The sequence below is a fragment of the Pongo pygmaeus genome, chromosome 10, assembly GCF_028885625.2.
Source record: "Pongo pygmaeus isolate AG05252 chromosome 10, NHGRI_mPonPyg2-v2.0_pri, whole genome shotgun sequence".
Classification (NCBI taxonomy): domain Eukaryota; kingdom Metazoa; phylum Chordata; class Mammalia; order Primates; family Hominidae; genus Pongo; species Pongo pygmaeus.
Window position 1 is genome coordinate 50,686,234 of NC_072383.2, and position 20,233 is coordinate 50,706,466.

The following is a 20,233-nucleotide window of genomic DNA, read 5'->3' on the forward strand; positions in this document are numbered from 1 at the left end:
AATGGGTGTTTTCTATGTGTGAGAAATATTGGGCAAAGTTTTTATGAGCTAACTTACGGTTTTTGTTTTAATGTATCTGTAGACAGGGATGATCGTTCTTTTGGCCGTGATAGAAATCGGGATTCTGACAAAACAGATACAGACTGGAGGGCTCGTCCTGCTACAGACAGCTTTGATGACTACCCACCTAGAAGAGGTGATGATAGCTTTGGAGACAGTAAGTTTGTTTTTATGAAGTTAGCTTCTTCTGTGCTTTGGGAGGCTATTTAGTAATAGGACAAATGTGTTACAGATGATCAGACCACATTAACAGATAGAAGGGGGAAAGCAGATTAAGAAAAATTTTGGATAATATCTGAAAGAACTGATAGATGCAGAAAACGAATTTGATAAATTAATAATTTTTTTGGAAACTTAACCAAACTAAGGGACAGACATTTCTCTTTTTTTGGAGACAGTTGTTTATAAAGAAGCCCAAACTGGGCATGGTGGCTATAATCCCAACACTTTGGGAGGTCAAGGCAGGTGGATTGCTTAAGGCCAGGAGTTTGAGAGCAGCCTGAGTGACAAAACAAGACCCTATCTACCAAAAAAAAAAAAAAAAAAAAAAAGCTGACGTGGTGGTGCGCACCTGCAGTCCTAGCTATTCAGCAAGCTGAGGCAAGAGGACTTCTTGAGCCCAGGAGGTCTAGACTGGGTGACAGAGCGAGACCCTGTCTCAAAAAAAATCCAACAGATTCTACAAAGTGAGCTATTTGAAATAAGAGTTCAGCATGATTGCTGGGTGAAGAGCAGCATACAAAGATCAGTTGCATTACTTTTTTATATATATATATTTTTTGAGACGGAGTCTCGTTCTGTCGCCCAGGCTGGAGTGCAGTGGCGTGACCTTGGCTCGCTGCAACCTCCACCTCCTGGGTTCAAGTGATTCTACTGCCTCAGCCTCCCAAGTAGCTGGGACTACAGGTGCGCGCCACCACACCCGGCTCATTTTTGTATTTTTAGTAGAGACGGGGTTTCACCATGTTGGCCAGGATAGTCTCGATCTCTTGACCTCATGATCCGCCCGCCTTGACCTCCCAAAGTGCTGGGATTACAGGCGTGAGCCACCGCGCCCGGCCGATCAGTTGCATTACTATATGCTTGTAGCAAAAAATTAAAATGTAATTTTTTTTTTTTTTTCGAGACGGAGTTTCGCTCTTATTGCCCAGGCTGGAGTGCAATGGCATGATCTCAGGTCACCTCAACCTCCGCCTCCTAGGTTCAAGCGATTCTCCTGCCTCAGCCTCCCAAGTAGCTGGGATTACAGGCATGTGCCACCACGCCCGGCTAATTTTGTATTCTTAGTAGAGATGGGGTTTCTCCATGTTGGTCAGGCTGGTCTTGAACTCCTGACCTCAGATGATCCTCCTGCTTCAGCCTCCCAAAGTGCTGGGATTACAGGCATGCGCCACTGCGCCTGGCCTAAAATGTAACTTTTTAAAATAAAAATATTGATTCACTTTAAAAATACTCAAGATATAGCAGTGAACAAAGATATAGCAGTGTAATTTTTTCTAATAAAAATTGATTCACTTAAATGTTCAAGATATAGCAGTGAACAAAAACAAGAAAATCCTGTCTTTATTGGGCATATATTATAGTGGAGGGAAGAGACTGTGTGAATAAACAGTTGGGGTGCGGAAAGATAGGGGAGTGGGAAATATCATGGGGTAGGAGTATAGGTTAATTACATACATCACTTTAACAAAGACCTTTATGGGGAAAATTCTGCAACTTTATTAAAATACACAAAAATAGACAACACTGTTTTTAAAATGGAAAGAAGCTACTACCTAGTAGAAATAAATAAGTAGTGGTTTGTCTGTAATCAAATGCTTAATAGCCTAACAACAGGGATAAAATTCAAAACCTGTTACATTAAGGGGAAAAAATTGTATGTAAATTTGAAAACAATACCACGTATTAATGCATAAGTTGTAAAAATATAAAGCTATGCATGGTAATTTAACCACCCTTGTGATTGTTGGTGGGGGTGGGGAAAATTCTGTTGTTAGTCTGTAACATTTCTTTTAAACAAAAAACAAGTAGACATGGCAAAATATGACATTCACTAAACCTAAGTAATAGGTTCATAAGTTTGTTATAATGGCGTTTTTACTTTTCTGTATGTTTGAAATAGTTTAAGTAAAAACAGACCAACTTAAATTTACAAGCTCTTTGTTTTGTTTTGTTTTGTTTGAGACAGTCTTGCTGTGTTGCCCAGACTGGAGTGCAGTGGCAATCTTGGCTCACTGCAACCTCTGCCTGCCAGGTTCAGGGTGTTCCTCATGCCTCAGCCTCCTGAGTAGCTGGGATTACAGATGTGCGCCACCACACCTGGCTAATTTTTTGTATTTTTTAGTAGAGATGGGGTTTCACCATGTTGGCCAGCTGGTCTCTAACTCCTTACCTCAGATGATCCGCCTGCCTTGACCTCCCAAAATGCTGGGATTACAGGTGTGAGCCAGCGCTCCCAGCACAAGCATTTTAATTTTGTGAGGTACCTTTTGAGCTTTGTACTAAATATAATTGGGGAAGCAGTAAGGGATATAATTCCTTTTAGAGGAGAGTCCTTAACCTTTTAAGATGTAGAAGGAAGAAGAATGGGTCATAGGTCTGAAGGAAGGATAAATCAGCAAGTTTATATCTGACTTTTTACATGACTTTGTGATACAACAAAGTCTTGGGGAGAACTACGTGAGGTGATTAACTTCAGCATTTATGCAAGAGATTCTATTGTTAACAGGGAAGAAATGGCTCTTGAAAGAAAAAGCAGACAGTCAGACCAAGGGTCCTGTTTTGAGTCCAGGGGCATGACTTTTCTCACCTGAAACCTTGAATTTAGAGCAAGCAGGATGGATAACGAGTGAGTGTGCTGTTGTTATCCAAAGCTGCCCCAAAGTCAACTTAGTTAACCTGAATTAAAGATCCAGAGACTCCTGTCCCAAGCATTAGGCCAAAAAGAGAACCCCGAGGGGTGTTGGGGGGTATTACACTCAGTATTCCTATGAAATGTCAGTAATAGCGTGTGCTGCTTTTCTCCAGTATGGATCTGTGCTTTCTCAGGAAATACAAGCTTATCATAATTTCAGTATTATCCAAATAAAATTAAGTGTAAATCGCATCTCCAAAAATTAAAACCACATTTCAAAATAAACACAGGGCTGATTTTCTTATATGTGTCCTGTTTTAGATCATTTCTATAATCATTTTACTAACATTAGCGTGTTCTTTAATACATAAAGTTTATAATACCAGGAAATGTTATGTCTGGTCTGTAAAAATTATGTGGTTTCCAAAATGAAATCATTATTTAAAAGACAGCAGCCACAAGAAAAAGATCCCTGGCCGGGCATGGTGGCTCATGCCTGTAATCCCAGCTTTGGGAGGCGGAGGCGGGCGGATAATGAGGTCAGGAGATTGAGACCATCCTGGCTAACACGGTGAAACCCTGTCCCTACTAAAAATACAAAAAAAAATTAGCCGGACACCTGTAACCTCAGCTACTGGGGAGGCTGAGGCAGGAGAATCGCTTGGACCCGGGAGGCAGAGGTTGCAGTGAGCCCGTGATAGTGCCACTGCACTCCAGCTTGGGTGACAGAGTGAGACTCTGTCTCTAAAAAAAAGAAAAAGATCCCTGTTTGTCCCCCATACATAAATTATCAGCCCTTAAAACATGTGTAGGTTGTTTTAGTTAGTTAATTTATATTTAGAAATTCAGATTTTTTTTCTTAACATTAAAATCTGGGTTGCCAGCTTCTCTCAGAAAATTGGAAGATCCTAGCAACAGTCAGCTGGAGCTAAATAGCAGCTATCCCTTTTACAAACAACATAACGCTACCCACAGTTTGCTATCTGAGCTACTACATTTCTTTATACAGATTTCTAGTATTTAGGGTCCTCTGATACTGAAATGCACATGTGTGTGTAAAATATAGTTTATAATGTAACATTGCAATGAATGTCTTTGTACGTGTATCTTTATCACACATCCAATTATTTCCTCGGTGAATTTCAAGAAATTAAATTGTTGGTCAAGAAGGGTATACATGACTTCAAATCTTTTCATGCATAGTTCTAATACAACTTTCAGTATTTATACTAATTTATTGATTCATTTATTTATTTTGAGAGGAAGTCTCACTGTGTCGCCCAGGCTGGAGTGCCTTGGCACAATCTTGGATCAATGCAACCTCTGCCTCCCTGGCTCAAGTGATCCTTCCACCTCATCCTCCCAAGTAGCTGGGACGACAGGCCTGCACCACCATGCCCGGCTAATTTTTTGTATTTTTGATAGAGTTGTGGTTTCACCATGTTGCCCAGGCTGGTCTCAAACCCCTGAGCTCAGGCAATCCACCAACCTCAGCCTCCCAAAGTGTATTTGTACCGTTTAAAATTATGATCAGCAGTGCAGAAATTGATTTAAGCTCCTAAAATTCAATAGAAAATTATGTCCTGTTAGTCATATGTTGCATATATTGTTTCTCATTTTATTTGCCTCTTAAAGTGATCTTTGAAGCTGGGTGTTATGGCTTAGGCCTATAATCCCAGCACTTTGGGAGACCAAGGCTGGAGGATTGTTCAAACCCAGGAGTCCAAGACCAGCCTGGGCAGCATAGAGAGACTGTCTCTCAAAAAAAAAAAAAAAAAAAAATTTTTTTTTTTTTTTTTTTTTTTTTTTGAGACATAGTCTCACTCTCTCGCCAGGCTGGAGTACAGGGGCATGATCTCAGCGCAACCTCCACCTCCTAGGTTCACACCATTCTCTTGTCTCAGCCTCCCAAGTAGCTGGGACTACAGGTGTGCGTCACCAGGCCCAGCTAATTTTTGTATTCTTAATAGAGACGGGGTTTCACCACATTGGCCAGGATGGTCTCGATCTCTTGACCTCGTGATCTGCCCGCCTCAGGCTCCCAAAGTGCTGCTGGGATTACAGGCGTGAGCCACTGTGACTGGCTAAAAAAATTTTTTTAATTAAAAAATAAGTGGTCTTTGGGATCAAACATGGAAGATTCCAGCTGTATTGTTTTAGTGTCTTGTGCTTTGTTTTTTTTTTGTTTTTGCATGTAAACCTTTTCTCCTTCTGGAAATTCATTATGGAATATTTAGGGATTTTTTTATTTCCAACCCACCCTTCCCAAATTATTAGCTGAGCAACATTTATTTCACCAGGGAAACTTTTTGAAGACATCAGATAGAAAATTTAAATAAACAAATTCTTCCAAATTGGTCTGATAGCTTACCGTGTTCCTATTAATGGTGTCAGAGAAAAGGGGATGGTGTTACTTGTCTCTTTCCTCTAGAGTATCGAGATCGTTATGATTCAGACCGGTATCGGGATGGGTATCGGGATGGGTATCGGGATGGCCCACGCCGGGATATGGATCGATATGGTGGCCGGGATCGCTATGATGACCGAGGCAGCAGAGACTATGATAGAGGTAATTGTAAAACATGTTGAATTGCTCTTTCAGTAACTTTGCCTTTTTTTTCCCCCTCTGCTGTGATGATTATAATTTGGGATATATTTACAGGCTATGATTCCCGGATAGGCAGTGGCAGAAGAGCATTTGGCAGTGGGTATCGCAGGGATGATGACTACAGAGGAGGCGGGGACCGCTATGAAGACCGATATGACAGACGGGATGATCGGTCGTGGAGCTCCAGAGATGATTACTCTCGGGATGATTATAGGCGTGATGATAGAGGTAATGGTTTTCTTTTTACTTACTTCATGGAGCAGAAACTGGGAAAACTATGGAAAATTTGTGATTGTGTTACAGAGTACTGAGTTGGGCACAAATATAATTTGCACATTGTACAGGAAGCAGCAAAGCATAGTAGAAAGAGCATTGGCTGGCCAGGCGTGGGCAGATCACGAGGTCAGGAGATCGAGACCATCCTGGCTAATGGTGAAACCCCGTCTCTACCAGGCGTGGTGGCAGGCGCCTGTAGTCCCAGGTACTAGGGAGGCTGAGACAGGAGAATGGTGGGAACCTGGGAGGCGGAGCTTGCCGTGAGTGGAGATGGCGCCACTGCACTCCAGCCTGGGTGACGACAGTGAGACTCCCCGTCTCAAAAAAAAAAAAAAAAAAAAGCATTGGCTAAGGATGACATCAGTGGAAACACAGCAGTCGAATTGTTTTCATCTCATATGCCTTCACAGATAGATTTTTCAGTTAAAATTTATTGAATAAACAGTAGAAATGGAAAAAAAAATTGCCAGATACTGTTATGTTGTGATCTCAGTAAATTACACTTAAAACAGATGGTTTTAGCTCCATTTTTCAAGTGAGGGAAATGAAATTCAGATTAAACATAGTCCTGTAGCCCATAATTGGTACTATGGGGTTAAAAACTAAGCATTAAGGCCAGGTGCAGTGGCTCACACCTGTAATCTCAGCACTTTGGGAGGCCAAGGTGGGCAGATCATTTGAGGTCAAGAGTTCGAGACCAGCCTGGCCAACATGGTGAAACCCCATCTGTACTAAAAATACAAAAATTGGGTGGCCGTAGTGGCACATACCTATCATCCCAGCTACTCAGGAGGCTGAGGCAGGAGAATTTCTTGAGCCCAGAGGCAGAGGTTGCAGTGAGCTGAGATCGCACCACTGCACTCCAGCCTGGGCGACAGTGAGACTGTCTCAAAAAAAAAAAAAAGCATTGCTTTCAGTACCATTATACCACAATAATTGATGTTCATTAATTATAAAGGTGAGATTTTGGTGCACCTATTCTAAAATTATGCCCCTAATACTATAAGATATAAAATGTAAACTGTATTACAAATCTAACCTGTTAGAAAATACTAATAAATGGCCACCATTTGTGTTCTAACTTCAGTGATGTCATATAAAAGGTTATGGTATCTGGCCCAGAATTTTTTCTATCCTTTTTTCATTTTTTTATTTTTATTTATTTATTTTTTTTGAGATGGAGTCTTGCTCTGTTTGTTGCCAGGCTGGAGTGCAGTGGCATGATCTCAGCTCACTGCAACCTCTGCCTCCTAGGTTCAAGCAATTCTCTTGCCTCAGCCTCCCAAGTAGCTAGGACTACAGGCGCACGCCACCATGCCCAGCTAATTTTTGTATTTTTAGTAGAGACGGCGTTTCACCATGTTGGCCAGGATGGTCTCAATCTCTTGACCTCGTGATCCGCCTGCCTTGGCCTCCCAAAGTGTTGGGGTTACAGGCATGAGCCACCGTGTCCAGCTGAATTTTTCCTATCTTTAACATCTTTTTGTGTTAGTCCTAAACTTTGTACCAGTGGCTTTATATCCATCATCTCCTGTGATTCCCCAAGAAAGGAAAATCGATCTGGACAACTAATAAAACTAATAAACTAATAAAAGTGAGATGACAGAATTCATCAGAGCCATATGGCAATTCTTTTGCAGTGAAGTCCTTCCTTCTCCCTCAGAAAATGGTGAAGTCTTTACTCCTTCCTCAAAATAATAATAATAATAATTCAATGTTTGTTTAAAAAAACAAAAAACAAAAAAGTAGGCCAGCCATGGTGGCTTACATTTGTGATTCCAGCACTTTGAGAGGCCAAGGCAGGAGGATCACTTGAGCCCAGGAGTTCAAGACAAGCTCTGGCAACATAGTGAGACCCCATCTCTGCAAAAAATATAAAAGTTAGCTGAGCGTAGTAGCATGTGCCTGTAGTCCCAGTGTCTTAGGAGGCTGAGGTGGGAGGGTCGCTTGAGCCTGGGAGGTCAAGGCTGCAGTGAGCCAAGGTCTCATTTCAGCTTGGGCAACATAGTGAGACCCCATCTAAAAAATAATAAAATAGGAAATAGGTTTTAAAAAATTATATATATATAAACAATAAAATAGGAAATAGGTTTTAAAATATATATATAAAAATAATAAAATAGGAAATAGGTTTTAAAAAATTATATATATATATATATATATATATATTTTTTTTTTTTTTTTTTTTTTGAGACGGAGTCTCTCTCTGTAGTTGCCCAGGCTAGAGTGCAATGGCGTGATCTCAGCTCACTGCAACCTATGCCTCCCGGGTTCAAGTGATTCTCCTGCTTCAGCTTCCCGAGTAGCTGGGCTTGCCACCACGCCTGGCTAATTTTTGTATTTTTAGTAGAGACGGGGTTTCACCATGTTGGCCAGGATGGTCTGGATCTCTTGACCTCGTGATCCACCCGCCTTGGCCTCCCAAAGTGCTGGGATTACAGGCGTGGGCCACTGCACCCAGCCAAAAAACTACATTCTTAAAAGCGATTTCCTCAAGCAAGAAGACTAAAAATAATAGCTAACATTTATTAACCATTTACTCTGTTCCATCAATGAGCTGAGTGCTTGTACAGGTATTGTTTAATTCTGAGACTTCTGTGTGGTATAGGTAAAATTACAAGTTAGAAAAGTGGAAGCTCAGATGTGGGCCTCATGTTCTCCTTGACTTCTGACCTTTTCCTCTCTCACACTGTCCCTTACCTCCCCACCAAGAGCTGCACACCTGATTTTTTTTTCTCTTCTTGCTCTTACCCCCCATTCCCTCTAAGATCTGCTCTCTTGTCTCCAGTTGCTGCTGCTACCTTTGTTGAGGCCTCATTGCTGCACCCACGTTACTGGCCATTGCCTCCTAACAGAGTTCCCTTCCTTGCTCCGTTCTTCACATCGGCCCCAGTTGTCAGTTGTCTTTCTGGCATAAGATCTAATTACCTTATTCTCCTGTTTAGACCTTTCTAGTTTCCCCATGGCCTGGAAGATAGCCCTTTCTCTATACCTTTGACATATATGGGCCTTCACTGTTTGCCCAGCCTTCACTTTTTTTTTTTCTTCTTGAGACAGGATCTCACTCTGTCGCCCAGGCTAAAATTGCAGTGACATAATCATGGTTAACTGTAGCCTCAGCCTTCTGAGCTCAAGTGATCCTCCTTCCTCATCCTCCCCAGTAGCTGGGACTATAGGTGCATAACATATGCCTGGCTAATTTTGGTATTTTTTATAGAGATGGGGTTCTCTATAAAATTCTCCACATTGCCCAGGCTGGTTTTAAACTTCCAAGTTCAAGTGATCCACTTGCCCGCAGCCTACCAAAGTGCTGGGATTACAGGCGTGAGCCACTGTGCCCGGCTGTGTTCTTTTATTAATATCTTAAATGAGCTACTTTTTCTGAGCCCCCGTTTTATCTTATAAAAGTGACGGGGCTATAATACAGATTTAAAATATGTTTAGGAACATATATAAACTGTCGGCTTAAAGCCCTCATAGAAAATTTAGATCTTGTTAAACAGTACCCTCTATCTACAGGTACTATGTGCATATGTAGTAAAAGTCAAGTGTGGGCATGATGAAGTCACCATCTAGTGGTTATTTAGAGGACAGAGTGCAGCTGGTCATGTCATCAGAAGGTTTTACCTCTTTGTTAAGGTTACATTACGTAAGCCAGGTGATTGTATGCATAGGCTTTCTTTATATTCTCTGTATCTTTTGTATATCCAAAATATTTAGGGCAAACAATCATTTTTAGAAATTTAACTTCCTTGAAACACTTAGGTTTCTCTTGAAAGTGTTCTGACAACTTGAATCGAGGAAGAAATCAGACTGCCTTAAGAGTTTATCTGTTCAGTGTTACACGCTTTGCCCCATGAAACACCTGCCAAATTTACATTATACATAGAGACAAGGGTATAAGATCTAGAGTCTTCCTGGCTGGGCGCAGTGGCTCACACCTGTAACAGCACTTTGGGAAACCGAGCCAAGCGGATCACTTGAGGTCAGGAGTTCAAGACCAGCCTGGCCAACATGGTGAAACCCCATCTCTACTAAAAATACAAAAATTAGCTGGGCATGGTGCCACGTGCCTATACTCCCAGCTACTCAGGAGGCTGAGGCAGGAAAATCAGGGAGGCAGAGGTTGCAGTGAGTTGAGATCACACCACTGCACTCCAGCCTGGGTGACAGAGCGAGACTGTCTCAAAAAAAATAAAGAATTAGAATCTTCCCTATCATATTGTATTAGTTCTTAACACGCAGATTTCGGAGCAAGATACTTTCATCCAGTAGTTAATGATGGTCAAAAATTTCTTCCCATATGAAAGAAATCTTGATAGATTATTAATTTATCACTTAAATGTTTACCATTTTTAGTCTTTCCTGTGGTCTTGTACTACATCATGGATGTGGTAGAAGAGTAATTGAACTTGGTTTTTTTTTTTGAGATGGAGTTTGGCACTTGTTGCCCAGTCTGGAGTGCAATGGTGTGATCTCGGCTCACTGCAACCTCTGCCTCCTTGGTGGGTTCAAGCAATTCTCCTGCCTCAGCCTCCCGAGTAGCTGGGACTACAGGCATGTGCCACCACTCCCGGCTAATTTTGTATTTTTAGTAGAGACGGGGTTTCTCCATATTGGTCAGGCTGGTCTCGAACTCCCGACCTCGGGTGATCCGCCCGCCTCAGCCTCCCAAATTGCTGGGATTACAGGCGTGAGCCATCGTGCCCGGCCAGAACTTGGTTATTTATGCCACCTATTTTTATTTTTATTTTTATTTTCATTTATTTATTTATTTTAGGCAGAGTTTTGCTTTTGTTTTCCAGCCTGGAGGGCTGGAGTGCAGTGGTGCAATCTTGGCTCACCACAACCTCCGCCTCCTAGGTTCAAGCGATTCTCCTGCCTCAGTCTCCCGAGTAGCTGGGATTACAGGCATGCGCCACCATGCCCGGCTAATTTTTTATTTTTAGTAGAGACGGGGTTTCTCCATGTTGGTCGGGTTGGTCTTGAACTCCCGACCCCAGGTGATCCACCCGCCTCGGCCTCCCAAAGTGTCGGGATTACAGGCGTGAGCCACCACACCCAGCCTGAGCTACGTATTTTCTTTTTTTTTTTTTTATTTCTTCTTTTTTATTTTTGAGACGGAGCCTTGCTCTGTCACCAGGTTGGAGTGCAGTGGCTCGATCTTGGCTCACTGCAACCTCTGCCTCCCAGGTTCAAGCAATTCTCCTGCCTCAGCCTCCTGAGTAGCTGGGACTATAGGTAGGTGCGCGCCACCACGCTCAGCTAATTTTTTATTTTTAGTAGAGATGGAGTTTCACCATGTTGGCCAGGATAGTCTCAATCTCTTGGCCTTGTGATCCACCCACCTCGGCCTCCCAGAGTGCTGGGATTACAGGTGTGAGCCACCATGCCCAGCCTAAGCTATCTGTTTTCTAATGATCTCCTATTTGCCTTCTGTGGATTGGTTAGGCCACTAACTTGAATCTCATGTAGCATTTCATAGGAGTTATAGCTGAGAAATCTGGCTTTCAGCCATCAGCTTCTGGTGATTTGGAAAACTATTACTTAAAGTTTCATTTAACTTAGGTCCCCCCCAAAGACCCAAACTGAATCTAAAGCCTCGGAGTACTCCTAAGGAAGATGATTCCTCTGCTAGTACCTCCCAGTCCACTCGAGCTGCTTCTATCTTTGGAGGGGCAAAGCCCGTTGACACAGCTGCTAGAGAAAGAGAAGTAGAAGAACGGCTACAGAAGGAACAAGAGAAGTTGCAGCGTCAGCTGGATGAGCCAAAACTAGAACGACGGCCTCGGGAGAGGTGTGTTGTCTTCTTGATGGATATCCCATCTAGGAATCCGGTGGTTCGTAATGGGGGCATTACATCCCCAGGGGCATTTGGGAAATTTGTGTTATTATTACATCAGTGGTTGTCACTGACGGGCATTTAGTGGGCTGTGGCCCAGGGGTGTTAGGCAGTATGCAGAGTTAGGGACAGTTTTACACAATGAAGACTTCTTCCCTGTCCGTTACAAAAGTGTTTACTATTAAAAGCTGGTATTGTATCTAAAAGGCTAGAGACCTCCTATTATAAGTAATTGCCCTGAAAAACTAGGCCTGGTAATGAGTGGCTTGTAGAACTATGTTAATTAGTAAAGAAGGGCGGTATTGTAGATTATGTAGGATACTGTTCTTAACCGTATTGGTTGATTCTTGCTGAAGTATTTAGGGCCAAAGTGTGTCTTAACGTATGTAGCTTTCAAATAGTTTGAGGGAAAGACAAATTTATATGCATATACACCTATACATGAAGTAAGTGATGGTTCTTGAGGGGTCAGCATGGGTCTAAGGTGGCCTTCATTGAGCCAGGCATAATGTGTGTTTTGTGACTCTCTCGTACAGACACCCAAGCTGGCGAAGTGAAGAAACTCAGGAACGGGAACGGTCAAGGACAGGAAGTGAGTCATCGCAGACTGGGACCTCCACCACATCTGGCAGAAGTAAGTCAGACCAGGGTGGGTATCGTGTTATTGCCGTTTTCCATAAACTATCCATAACCAAATTATGCAGAGACTTTGCAGTATTTAAATTCAGTCATGAACTCTTTATTTGGGTTGCATGGGCCGATTGGAGTGTCTATCTTCTGCTCCAAAGAATCTGAGGAATGGGTACCAGAGTAGACCTAGATGATCTGCTTAATAATCTTACCACTGAAGTGGATACTTGACTGTTAGGTTTGTCTCTTTTTTTTTTTTGGATATTTTCATTTTATGTTTTGACATCTTAGAATTTTGTTTATTCAGAACAGTCAAAGGCTTGGAGTTTCATGTGAGCTGTCCCAAGACCAGGCTTTTTTGATGTTATCATCACCAGAGCAGTGTTCTCAAACAGTGTTATTACTGGTTGATCAAGCACTTTTAGTGTTTTGGAAACCTAAATGGTTCAATTGTAATACCTCCCTTCCCTTACCATGATGTGTTTTTTGTTTTGTTTTGTTTTGAGACAGGGTCTTACTCTGTCACACAGGCTGGAGTGCAGTGGCATGATGATGGCTTACTGCAGCCTCACCTCCTTCAGCCTCCCTAGTAGCTGGAACTGTAGGCATGCACTACACCCAGCTAAATTTTTTTTTTATTATTATTATTATTATTATTATTATTATTATTATACTTTAGTTTTAGGGTACATGTGCACAATATGCAGGTTAGTTACATATGTATACATGTGCCATGCTGGTGTGCTGCACCAATTAACTCGCCATTTAGCATTAGGTATATCTCCTAATGCTATCACTCCCCCCCCTCCCCCCCACCCCACAATAGTCCCCAGAGTGTGATGTTCCCCTTCCTGTGTCCATGTGTTCTCATTGTTCAGTTCCCATCTATGAGTGAGAACATGCAGTGTTTGGTTTTTTGTCCTTGCGATAGTTTACTGAGAATGATGATTTCCAATTTCATCCATGTCCCTACAAAGGACATGAACTCATCATTTTTTATGGCTGCATAGTATTCCGTGGTGTATATGTGCCACATTTTCTTAATCCAGTCTGTCATTGTTGGACATTTGGGTTGGTTCCAAGTCTTTGCTATTGTGAATAGTGCCTCAATAAACATACGCATGCATGTGTCTTTATAGCAGCATGATTTATAGTCCTTTGGGTATATACTCAGTAATGGGATGGCTGGGTCAAATGGTATTTCTAGTTCTAGATCCCTGAGGAATCACCACACTGACTTCTACGATGGTTGAACTAGTTTACAGTCCCACCAACAGTGTAAAAGTGTTCCTCTTTCTCCACATCCTCTCCAGCACCTGTTGTTTCCTGACTTTTTAATGATCGCCATTCTAACTGGTGTGAGATGGTATCTCATTGTGGTTTTGATTTGCATTTCTCTGATGGCCAGTGATGATGAGCATTTTTTCATGTATCTTTTGGCTGCATAAATGTCTTCTTTTGAGAAGTGTCTGTTCATATCCTTGGCCCACTTTTTGATGGGGTTGTTTGTTTTTTTCTTGTAAATTTGTTTGAGTTCATTGTAGATTCTGGATATTAGCCTTTTGTCAGATGAGTAGGTTGTGAAAATTTTCTCCCATTTTGTAGGTTGTCTGGTTCACTCTGATGGTAGTTTCTTTTGCTGTGCAGAAGCTCTTGAGTTTAATTAGATCCCATTTGTCAATTTTGGCTTTTGTTGCCATTGCTTTTGGTGTTTTAGACATGAAGTCCTTGCCCATGCCTATGTCCTGAATGGTAATGCCTAGGTTTTCTTCTAGGGTTTTTATGGTTTTAGGTCTAACGTTTCTTTAATCCATCTTGAATTAATTTTTGTATAAGGTGTAAGGAAGTGATCCAGTTTCAGCTTTCTACATATGGCTAGCCAGTTTTCCCAGCACCATTTATTAAATAGGGAATCCTTTCCCCATTGCTTGTTTTTCTCAGGTTTGTCAAAGATGAGATAGTTGTAGATATGCGGCATTATTTCTGAGGGCTCTGTTCTGTTCCATTGATCTATATCTCTGTTTTGGTACCAGTACCATGCTGTTTTGGTTACTGTAGCCTTGTAGTATAGTTTGAAGTCAGGTAGCGTGATGCCTCCAGCTTTGTTCTTTTGGCTTAGGATTGACTTGGCGATGCGGGCTCTTTTTTGGTTCCATATGAACTTTAAAGTAGTTTTTTCCAATTCTGTGAAGAAAGTCATTGGTAGCTTGATGGGGATGGCATTGATTCTATAAATTACCTTAGGCAGTATGGCCCTTTTCACGATATTGATTCTTCCTATCCATGAGCATGGAATGTTCTTCCGTTTGTTTGTATCCTCTTTTATTTCCTTGAGCAGTGGTTTATAGTTCTCCTTGAAGAGGTCCTTCACGTCCCTTGTAAGTTGGGTTCCTAAGTATTTTATTCTCTTTGAAGCAATTGTGAATGGGAGTTCACTCATGATTTGGCTCTCTGTTTGTCTGTTGGTGTATAAGAATGCTTGTGATTTTTGTACATTGATTTTGTATCCTGAGACTTTGCTGAAGTTGCTTATCAGCTTAAGGAGATTTTGGGCTGAGACAATGGGTTTTGTAGATATACAATCATGTCATCTGCAAACAGGGACAATTTGATTTCCTCTTTTCCTAATGAATACCCTTTATTTCCTTCTCCTGCCTAATTGCCCTGGCCAGAACTTCCAACACTATGTTGAATAGGAGTGGTGGAGAGGGCATCCCTGTCTTGTGCCAGTTTTCAAAGGGAATGCTTCCAGTTTTTGCCCATTCAGTATGATATTGGCTGTGGGTTTGTCATAGATAGCTCTTATTATTTTGAGATACGTCCCATCAATACCTAATTTATTGAGAGTTTTTAGCATGAAGGGTTGTTGAATTTTGTCAAAGGCCTTTTCTGCATCTATTGAGATAATCATGTGGTTTTTGTCTTTGGTTCTGTTTATATGCTGGATTACATTTATTGATTTGCTTATATTGAACCAGCCTTGCATCCCAGAGATGAAGCCCACTTGATCATGGTGGATAAGCTTTTTGATATGCTGCTGGATTTGGTTTGCCAGTATTTTATTGAGGATTTTTGCATCAATGTTCATCAAGGATATTGGTCTAAAATTCTCTTTTTCGGTTGTGTCTCTGCCCGGCTTTGGTATCAGAATGATGCTGGCCTCATAAAATGAGTTAGGGAGGATTCCCTTTTTTTCTATCGATTGGAATAGTTTCGGAAGGAATGGTACCAGTTCCTCCTTGTACCTCTGGTAGAATTTGGCTGTGAATACATCTGGTCCTGAACTCTTTTTGGTTGGTAAGCTATTGATTATTGCCACAATTTCAGATCCTGTTATTGGTCTATTCAGAGATTCAACTTCTTCCTGGTTTAGTCTTGGCAGAGTGTATGTGTCGAGGAATTTATCCATTTCTTCTAGATTTTCATTTGCGTAGAGGTGTTTGTAGTATTCTCTGATGGTAGTTTGTATTTCTGTGGAGATGGAGTCTCGCTCTGTCGCCCAGGCTGGAGTGCAGTGGCGTGATCTCGGCTCACTGCAAGTTCTGCCTCAAGGGTTCATGCCATTCTCCTGCCTCAGCCTCCCGAGTAGCTGGGACTACAGGTGCCTGCCACCACACCCAGCTAATTTTTTGTATTTTTAGTAGAGACGGGGTTTAACTGTGTTAGCCAGGATGGTCTCGATCTCCTGACCTCATGATCCACCCAACTCGGCCTCCCAAAGTACTGGGATTACAGGCGTCAGCCACCGCGCCCCGCCTACACCCAGCTAAAATTTTGTAGAGATGGTTTCCCTATGTTGCCCAGGCTGGTCTTGGCCTCATAAAGTGCTGGGATTCCAAGGGCCAGCCACTGTGATATTTTTTAAGGTCTTTCCTTCCACCTCTAAATTGATTTGTACTTGCATTTCTTTTATTTAGTTATTTATTTATTTATTTATTTATTTATTTATTTATTGAGATGGAGTCTCGCTCTGTTACCAGGCTGGAGTGCAGTGGCACGGTTTTGGCTCACTGCAGCCTCCAACTCCCTGGTTCAAGCAATTCTCCTGCCTCAGCCTCCTGAGTAGATGGGATTACAGGTGAGCGCCACCATGCCTGACTAATTTTTGTGTTTTTAATACAGACACAGATTTGGACAGGCTGGTCTCAAACTCCTGACCTCATGATCCACCCGTCTCGGCCTCCCAAAGTGCTGGGATTACATACGTGAGCCACCATGTCTGGCCTTCTATTTTTTTTATTTTTTTATTTTATTTATTTATTTTGAGATGGAGTTTCGCTCTTTCTGCCCAGGCTGGAGTGCAATGGCGTGATCTCAGCCCACTGCAACCTCCGCCTCCCAGGTTCAAGTGATTCTCCTGCCCCAGCCTCCCAAGTAGCTGGGATTACAGGAGTCTGCCACCAGGCCTGGCTAAATTTTTGTATTTTTAGTAAAGATGGGGTTTCACCATGTTTGCCAGGATTGTCTCCATCTCTTGACCTCGTAATCTACCCGCCCTGGCATCCCAAAGTGCTGGGATTACGGGCGTGAGCCACCGTGCCCGGCCTAGTTTTTTATTTTTAAGACAGGGTCTCATTCTCACCCAGGTTGGAGTGCAGTGGTGTGATCATAGCTCACTGCAGCCTCAAACTCCTGGCCTCAAGCAATCCTCTTGCCCCAATATCCCAAGTAGCTGTTACGACAGGTGCACGCAACCATGCCTGGCTAAATTTAAAAAATTTGTTTTTTAGAGATGGGGTCTCACTACACTCCCCAGGCTGGTCTCAAACTCCTGGCCTCAAGCAATCCTGCCTCAGCCTCCCAATGGAGGCTCCTTGTTTTGAGAAGACACTTAACTGCATTTTTAAAAAAACACATGTGTAGGTTGTTTTTTTGAGATGGGGTCTCACTCTGTCAGCCAGGCTGGAGTACAGCGACATGATCACAGCTCACCTCATCATTTCTAGTAGCTGGGACTGCAGGCACATGCCGCATCCAGCTAATTTGTCTATTTTTTGTAGAGCTGGGGTTTCACCATGTTGTCCAGGCTGGTCTGAAACTCTTAGGCTCAAACGATCCGCCCCCCACAGCCTCCCAATATCCTAAGATTACAGGCGTGAGCCACTGCACCCAGCCAGTAGGTTGTTTTTCATAAATATGATTGCATCATAGTCCATGTGTGTTGAGTTTTAAGTTGAAGTTCAGCAGTAGTTACTAGAGTTTGGGGTTTCATCGTAGGTCCTCTTCACATATGTATATTCTCCAGGTCAAGACACTTTAACATTGAGAATGCAGAAAGGCTGTAAAGGATACTCATTCCTAAAAAGGTCACATGGCTGGGTGTCCCTTAAGTTGTATACATGGTCATTATCTTTCCTATTTCTCTGTGCATCAGTAAGACATTATTCTGGAAATACTTGTAAACTGCTGGTTTAGGAATAAATCCATCTTTGGGAGCCAAAACTTGGATGTGGACCATTTTCCACACTGTTGAGATCCTGGTAGATGCATGAGCATCTGCAGCCTGATAATTTGATCTTTTCACTCTGGCTTCACAGATGCACGAAGGAGAGAGAGTGAAAAGTCTCTAGAAAATGAAACACTCAATAAGGAGGAAGATTGCCACTCTCCAACTTCTAAACCTCCCAAACCTGATCAGCCCCTAAAGGTAATGCCAGCCCCTCCACCAAAGGAGAATGCTTGGGTGAAGCGAAGTTCTAACCCTCCTGCTCGATCTCAGAGCTCAGACACAGAGCAGCAATCCCCTACAAGGTGAGTCAGTTTGGAAACAGTAGTTGGTTAACTGCAGATTCTAAAATACTGTGATGTAATGATGGAAGATCTCCTACGGGATGCCAGTGTTGTATAGCACCTTACAAGTTATGCTGGCTTTAGTCTCTTAGTGTGCTGGAACTGGTTCATAAGACCTAGTTGTTCCACTTTCTGGAGTTTTGATAGCCAGTTGACATCACTTTGATAGCTTGAAATCAGCTATGATGGGAGTACTAATGCCGCGCAAATCTGCAAATACTATAAGTCAGAGGCTTCCCTTTTGCCACATATTGGCAGTGTGGTAGGGGGTAACTTCCTTTCATTTCTCTAAGTCTTCTCATTTGTAAGGAAAATAGCAACACTATTAGCCTGGCGTGGTGGCAGGCACCTTGTAATCCCAGCTACTCGGGAGGCTGAGGCAGGAGAATTGCTTGAACCTGGGAGGCGGAGGTTGCAGTGAGCCGAGATGTGCCATTGCACTCCAGCCTGGGTGACAGAGTTAAGACTCCAAAAGAAAAGAAAATAGCAATACTAATCCTGCATGATGTGATGATTAGAAACCATATGGCACTTTAAGTGTTCAAATTACTGCTTTCATTGTTATCTTTCCCATATTTTAATGTTCCATAATATTGAGTATGATTTTGTTTTCTATAAAGCTTACCTACTGCATTTGGAGGATGATTATGTTTCTTGGCTGTTTTCTCCCTGAAACAACTGATGAATGTGATAACCTGTTTTCCTTCTAGTGGTGGGGGAAAAGTAGCTCCAGCTCAACCATCTGAGGAAGGACCAGCAAGGAAAGGTGAGCTCATAGTATGGGAAATAGGTTTTTCACCTAGAAGCCTAAATAAAAAGGCCTCCAAAATTAGATTTTGAAGAGCAGTGTGTCTTGCACCTGATACCGTGTTAAGAGTTCTTGGGTTGGCCAGGCGCGGTGGCTCACACCTGTAATCCCAGCACTTTGGGAGGCCGAGGCAGGCAGATCACAGGGCAGGAGTTTGAGACCAGCCTGACCAACATGGTGAAACCCCGTGTCTACTAAAAATACAAAAAAAATTAGCCGGGTGTGGTGGCACATCCCTGTAATCCCAGCTACTCGGGAGACGCTGAGGCAGGAGAATTGCTTGAACCCGGGAGACAGAGGTTGCAGTAAGCCGAGATGGCCCCACTGCACTCCAGCCTGGGTGACAGAGCAAGACTGTGTCTCAAAAAAAAGAATTATTGGGTTATCTACCTTTTCTTGCCAGGAGAGGGAGGAGTGGCCTCTTTGGAGAAAGTATGAAACCCTGCCCTTTCCTGGTAGAACATTTCTTTGACAGGAGAAAAAAATCGGAAGGAAATTAACCAAGGTCACTACAGAGCGTCATAGTCTTTATTTCCAGCTTGCTTTTCATGATGGCATATCCCTACATGGAACTTTTTAGTGGATTTTGTTTGTTTTTTGTATTTTTGTGTGCTGTAGAGGGTGTGGAAAAAGAAGGGCTTCAGGAAGGAAGTCGGTTGGGGTGGGGTTAGTTTCCCTCAGTACATGTGGGCACAGTTTTCTTCAGCTTAAGGGAAATCTTAGGAGAGGGACATTGATACTTTTACTTGCCTTTAATTTGTTTACATTACTGCCCAAGCAGATGAAAATAAAGTAGATGGGATGAATGTCCCAAAAGGCCAAACTGGGAACTCTAGCCGTGGTCCAGGAGACGGAGGGAACAAAGACCACTGGAAGGAGTCAGATAGGTATGCTTGTTCTTTCTCATTATCATCTTTCCTCTGATCCACATGTTTGTGTAATTAAGAAATTAAGTTCTTGGTTCTCAAAGCGCTGCCAGATCTGTCATTGTGAGCAAACTAAAGTCAGCCAGTGTAGACAGTTAAGATTCTGAAAATCTAGAAGTAATACATCATCCAGACAACAAGGACTGTTGACTAGAGAGGTGCCTGTTCAGTGCCTTGAAACTGCGTGCATGCACATGTTTGTATTAGGCGAGTCCTTTCCTAAAGACATGGTTTTATGCTTACGTCTTTGCAGGAAAGATGGCAAAAAGGATCAAGACTCCAGATCTGCACCTGAGCCAAAGAAACCTGAGGAAAATCCAGCTTCCGTAAGTGTTGAAGGCTGCTCCCAATTTTTCTTAGAATACTTTTTGCCGTTGGACTTCTTTCCATTTGGAATACAAAGTGTTTGGAAATAAGACATTGGTCTTTGTCTGAAATA

At 42.4% G+C, this 20,233-nt stretch overlaps 1 protein-coding gene across 4 annotated transcripts in view; it reads left to right on the plus strand.

Moving 5' to 3' along the window:
- Positions 1-20,233, plus strand: part of EIF4B (eukaryotic translation initiation factor 4B) — a 38,888-nt gene that overhangs the window by 16,317 nt on the left and 2,338 nt on the right. Inside the window, exons 6-14 of one of the 4 annotated variants that reach the window (XM_054442186.2) lie at positions 83-217; positions 5,346-5,483; positions 5,577-5,750; positions 11,367-11,595; positions 12,177-12,274; positions 17,808-18,021; positions 18,771-18,826; positions 19,650-19,755; positions 20,048-20,120. In XM_054442186.2, coding sequence (XP_054298161.1) covers positions 83-217; positions 5,346-5,483; positions 5,577-5,750; positions 11,367-11,595; positions 12,177-12,274; positions 17,808-18,021; positions 18,771-18,826; positions 19,650-19,755; positions 20,048-20,120 — 1,223 coding nt within the window. Of the gene's footprint in view, positions 1-82; positions 218-5,345; positions 5,484-5,576; positions 5,751-11,366; positions 11,596-12,176; positions 12,290-17,807; positions 18,022-18,770; positions 18,827-19,646; positions 19,756-20,047; positions 20,121-20,233 lie in introns of all 4 variants that reach the window. The other 3 variants (XM_063672747.1, XM_054442185.2, XM_063672748.1) reach the window with 3 other exon arrangements.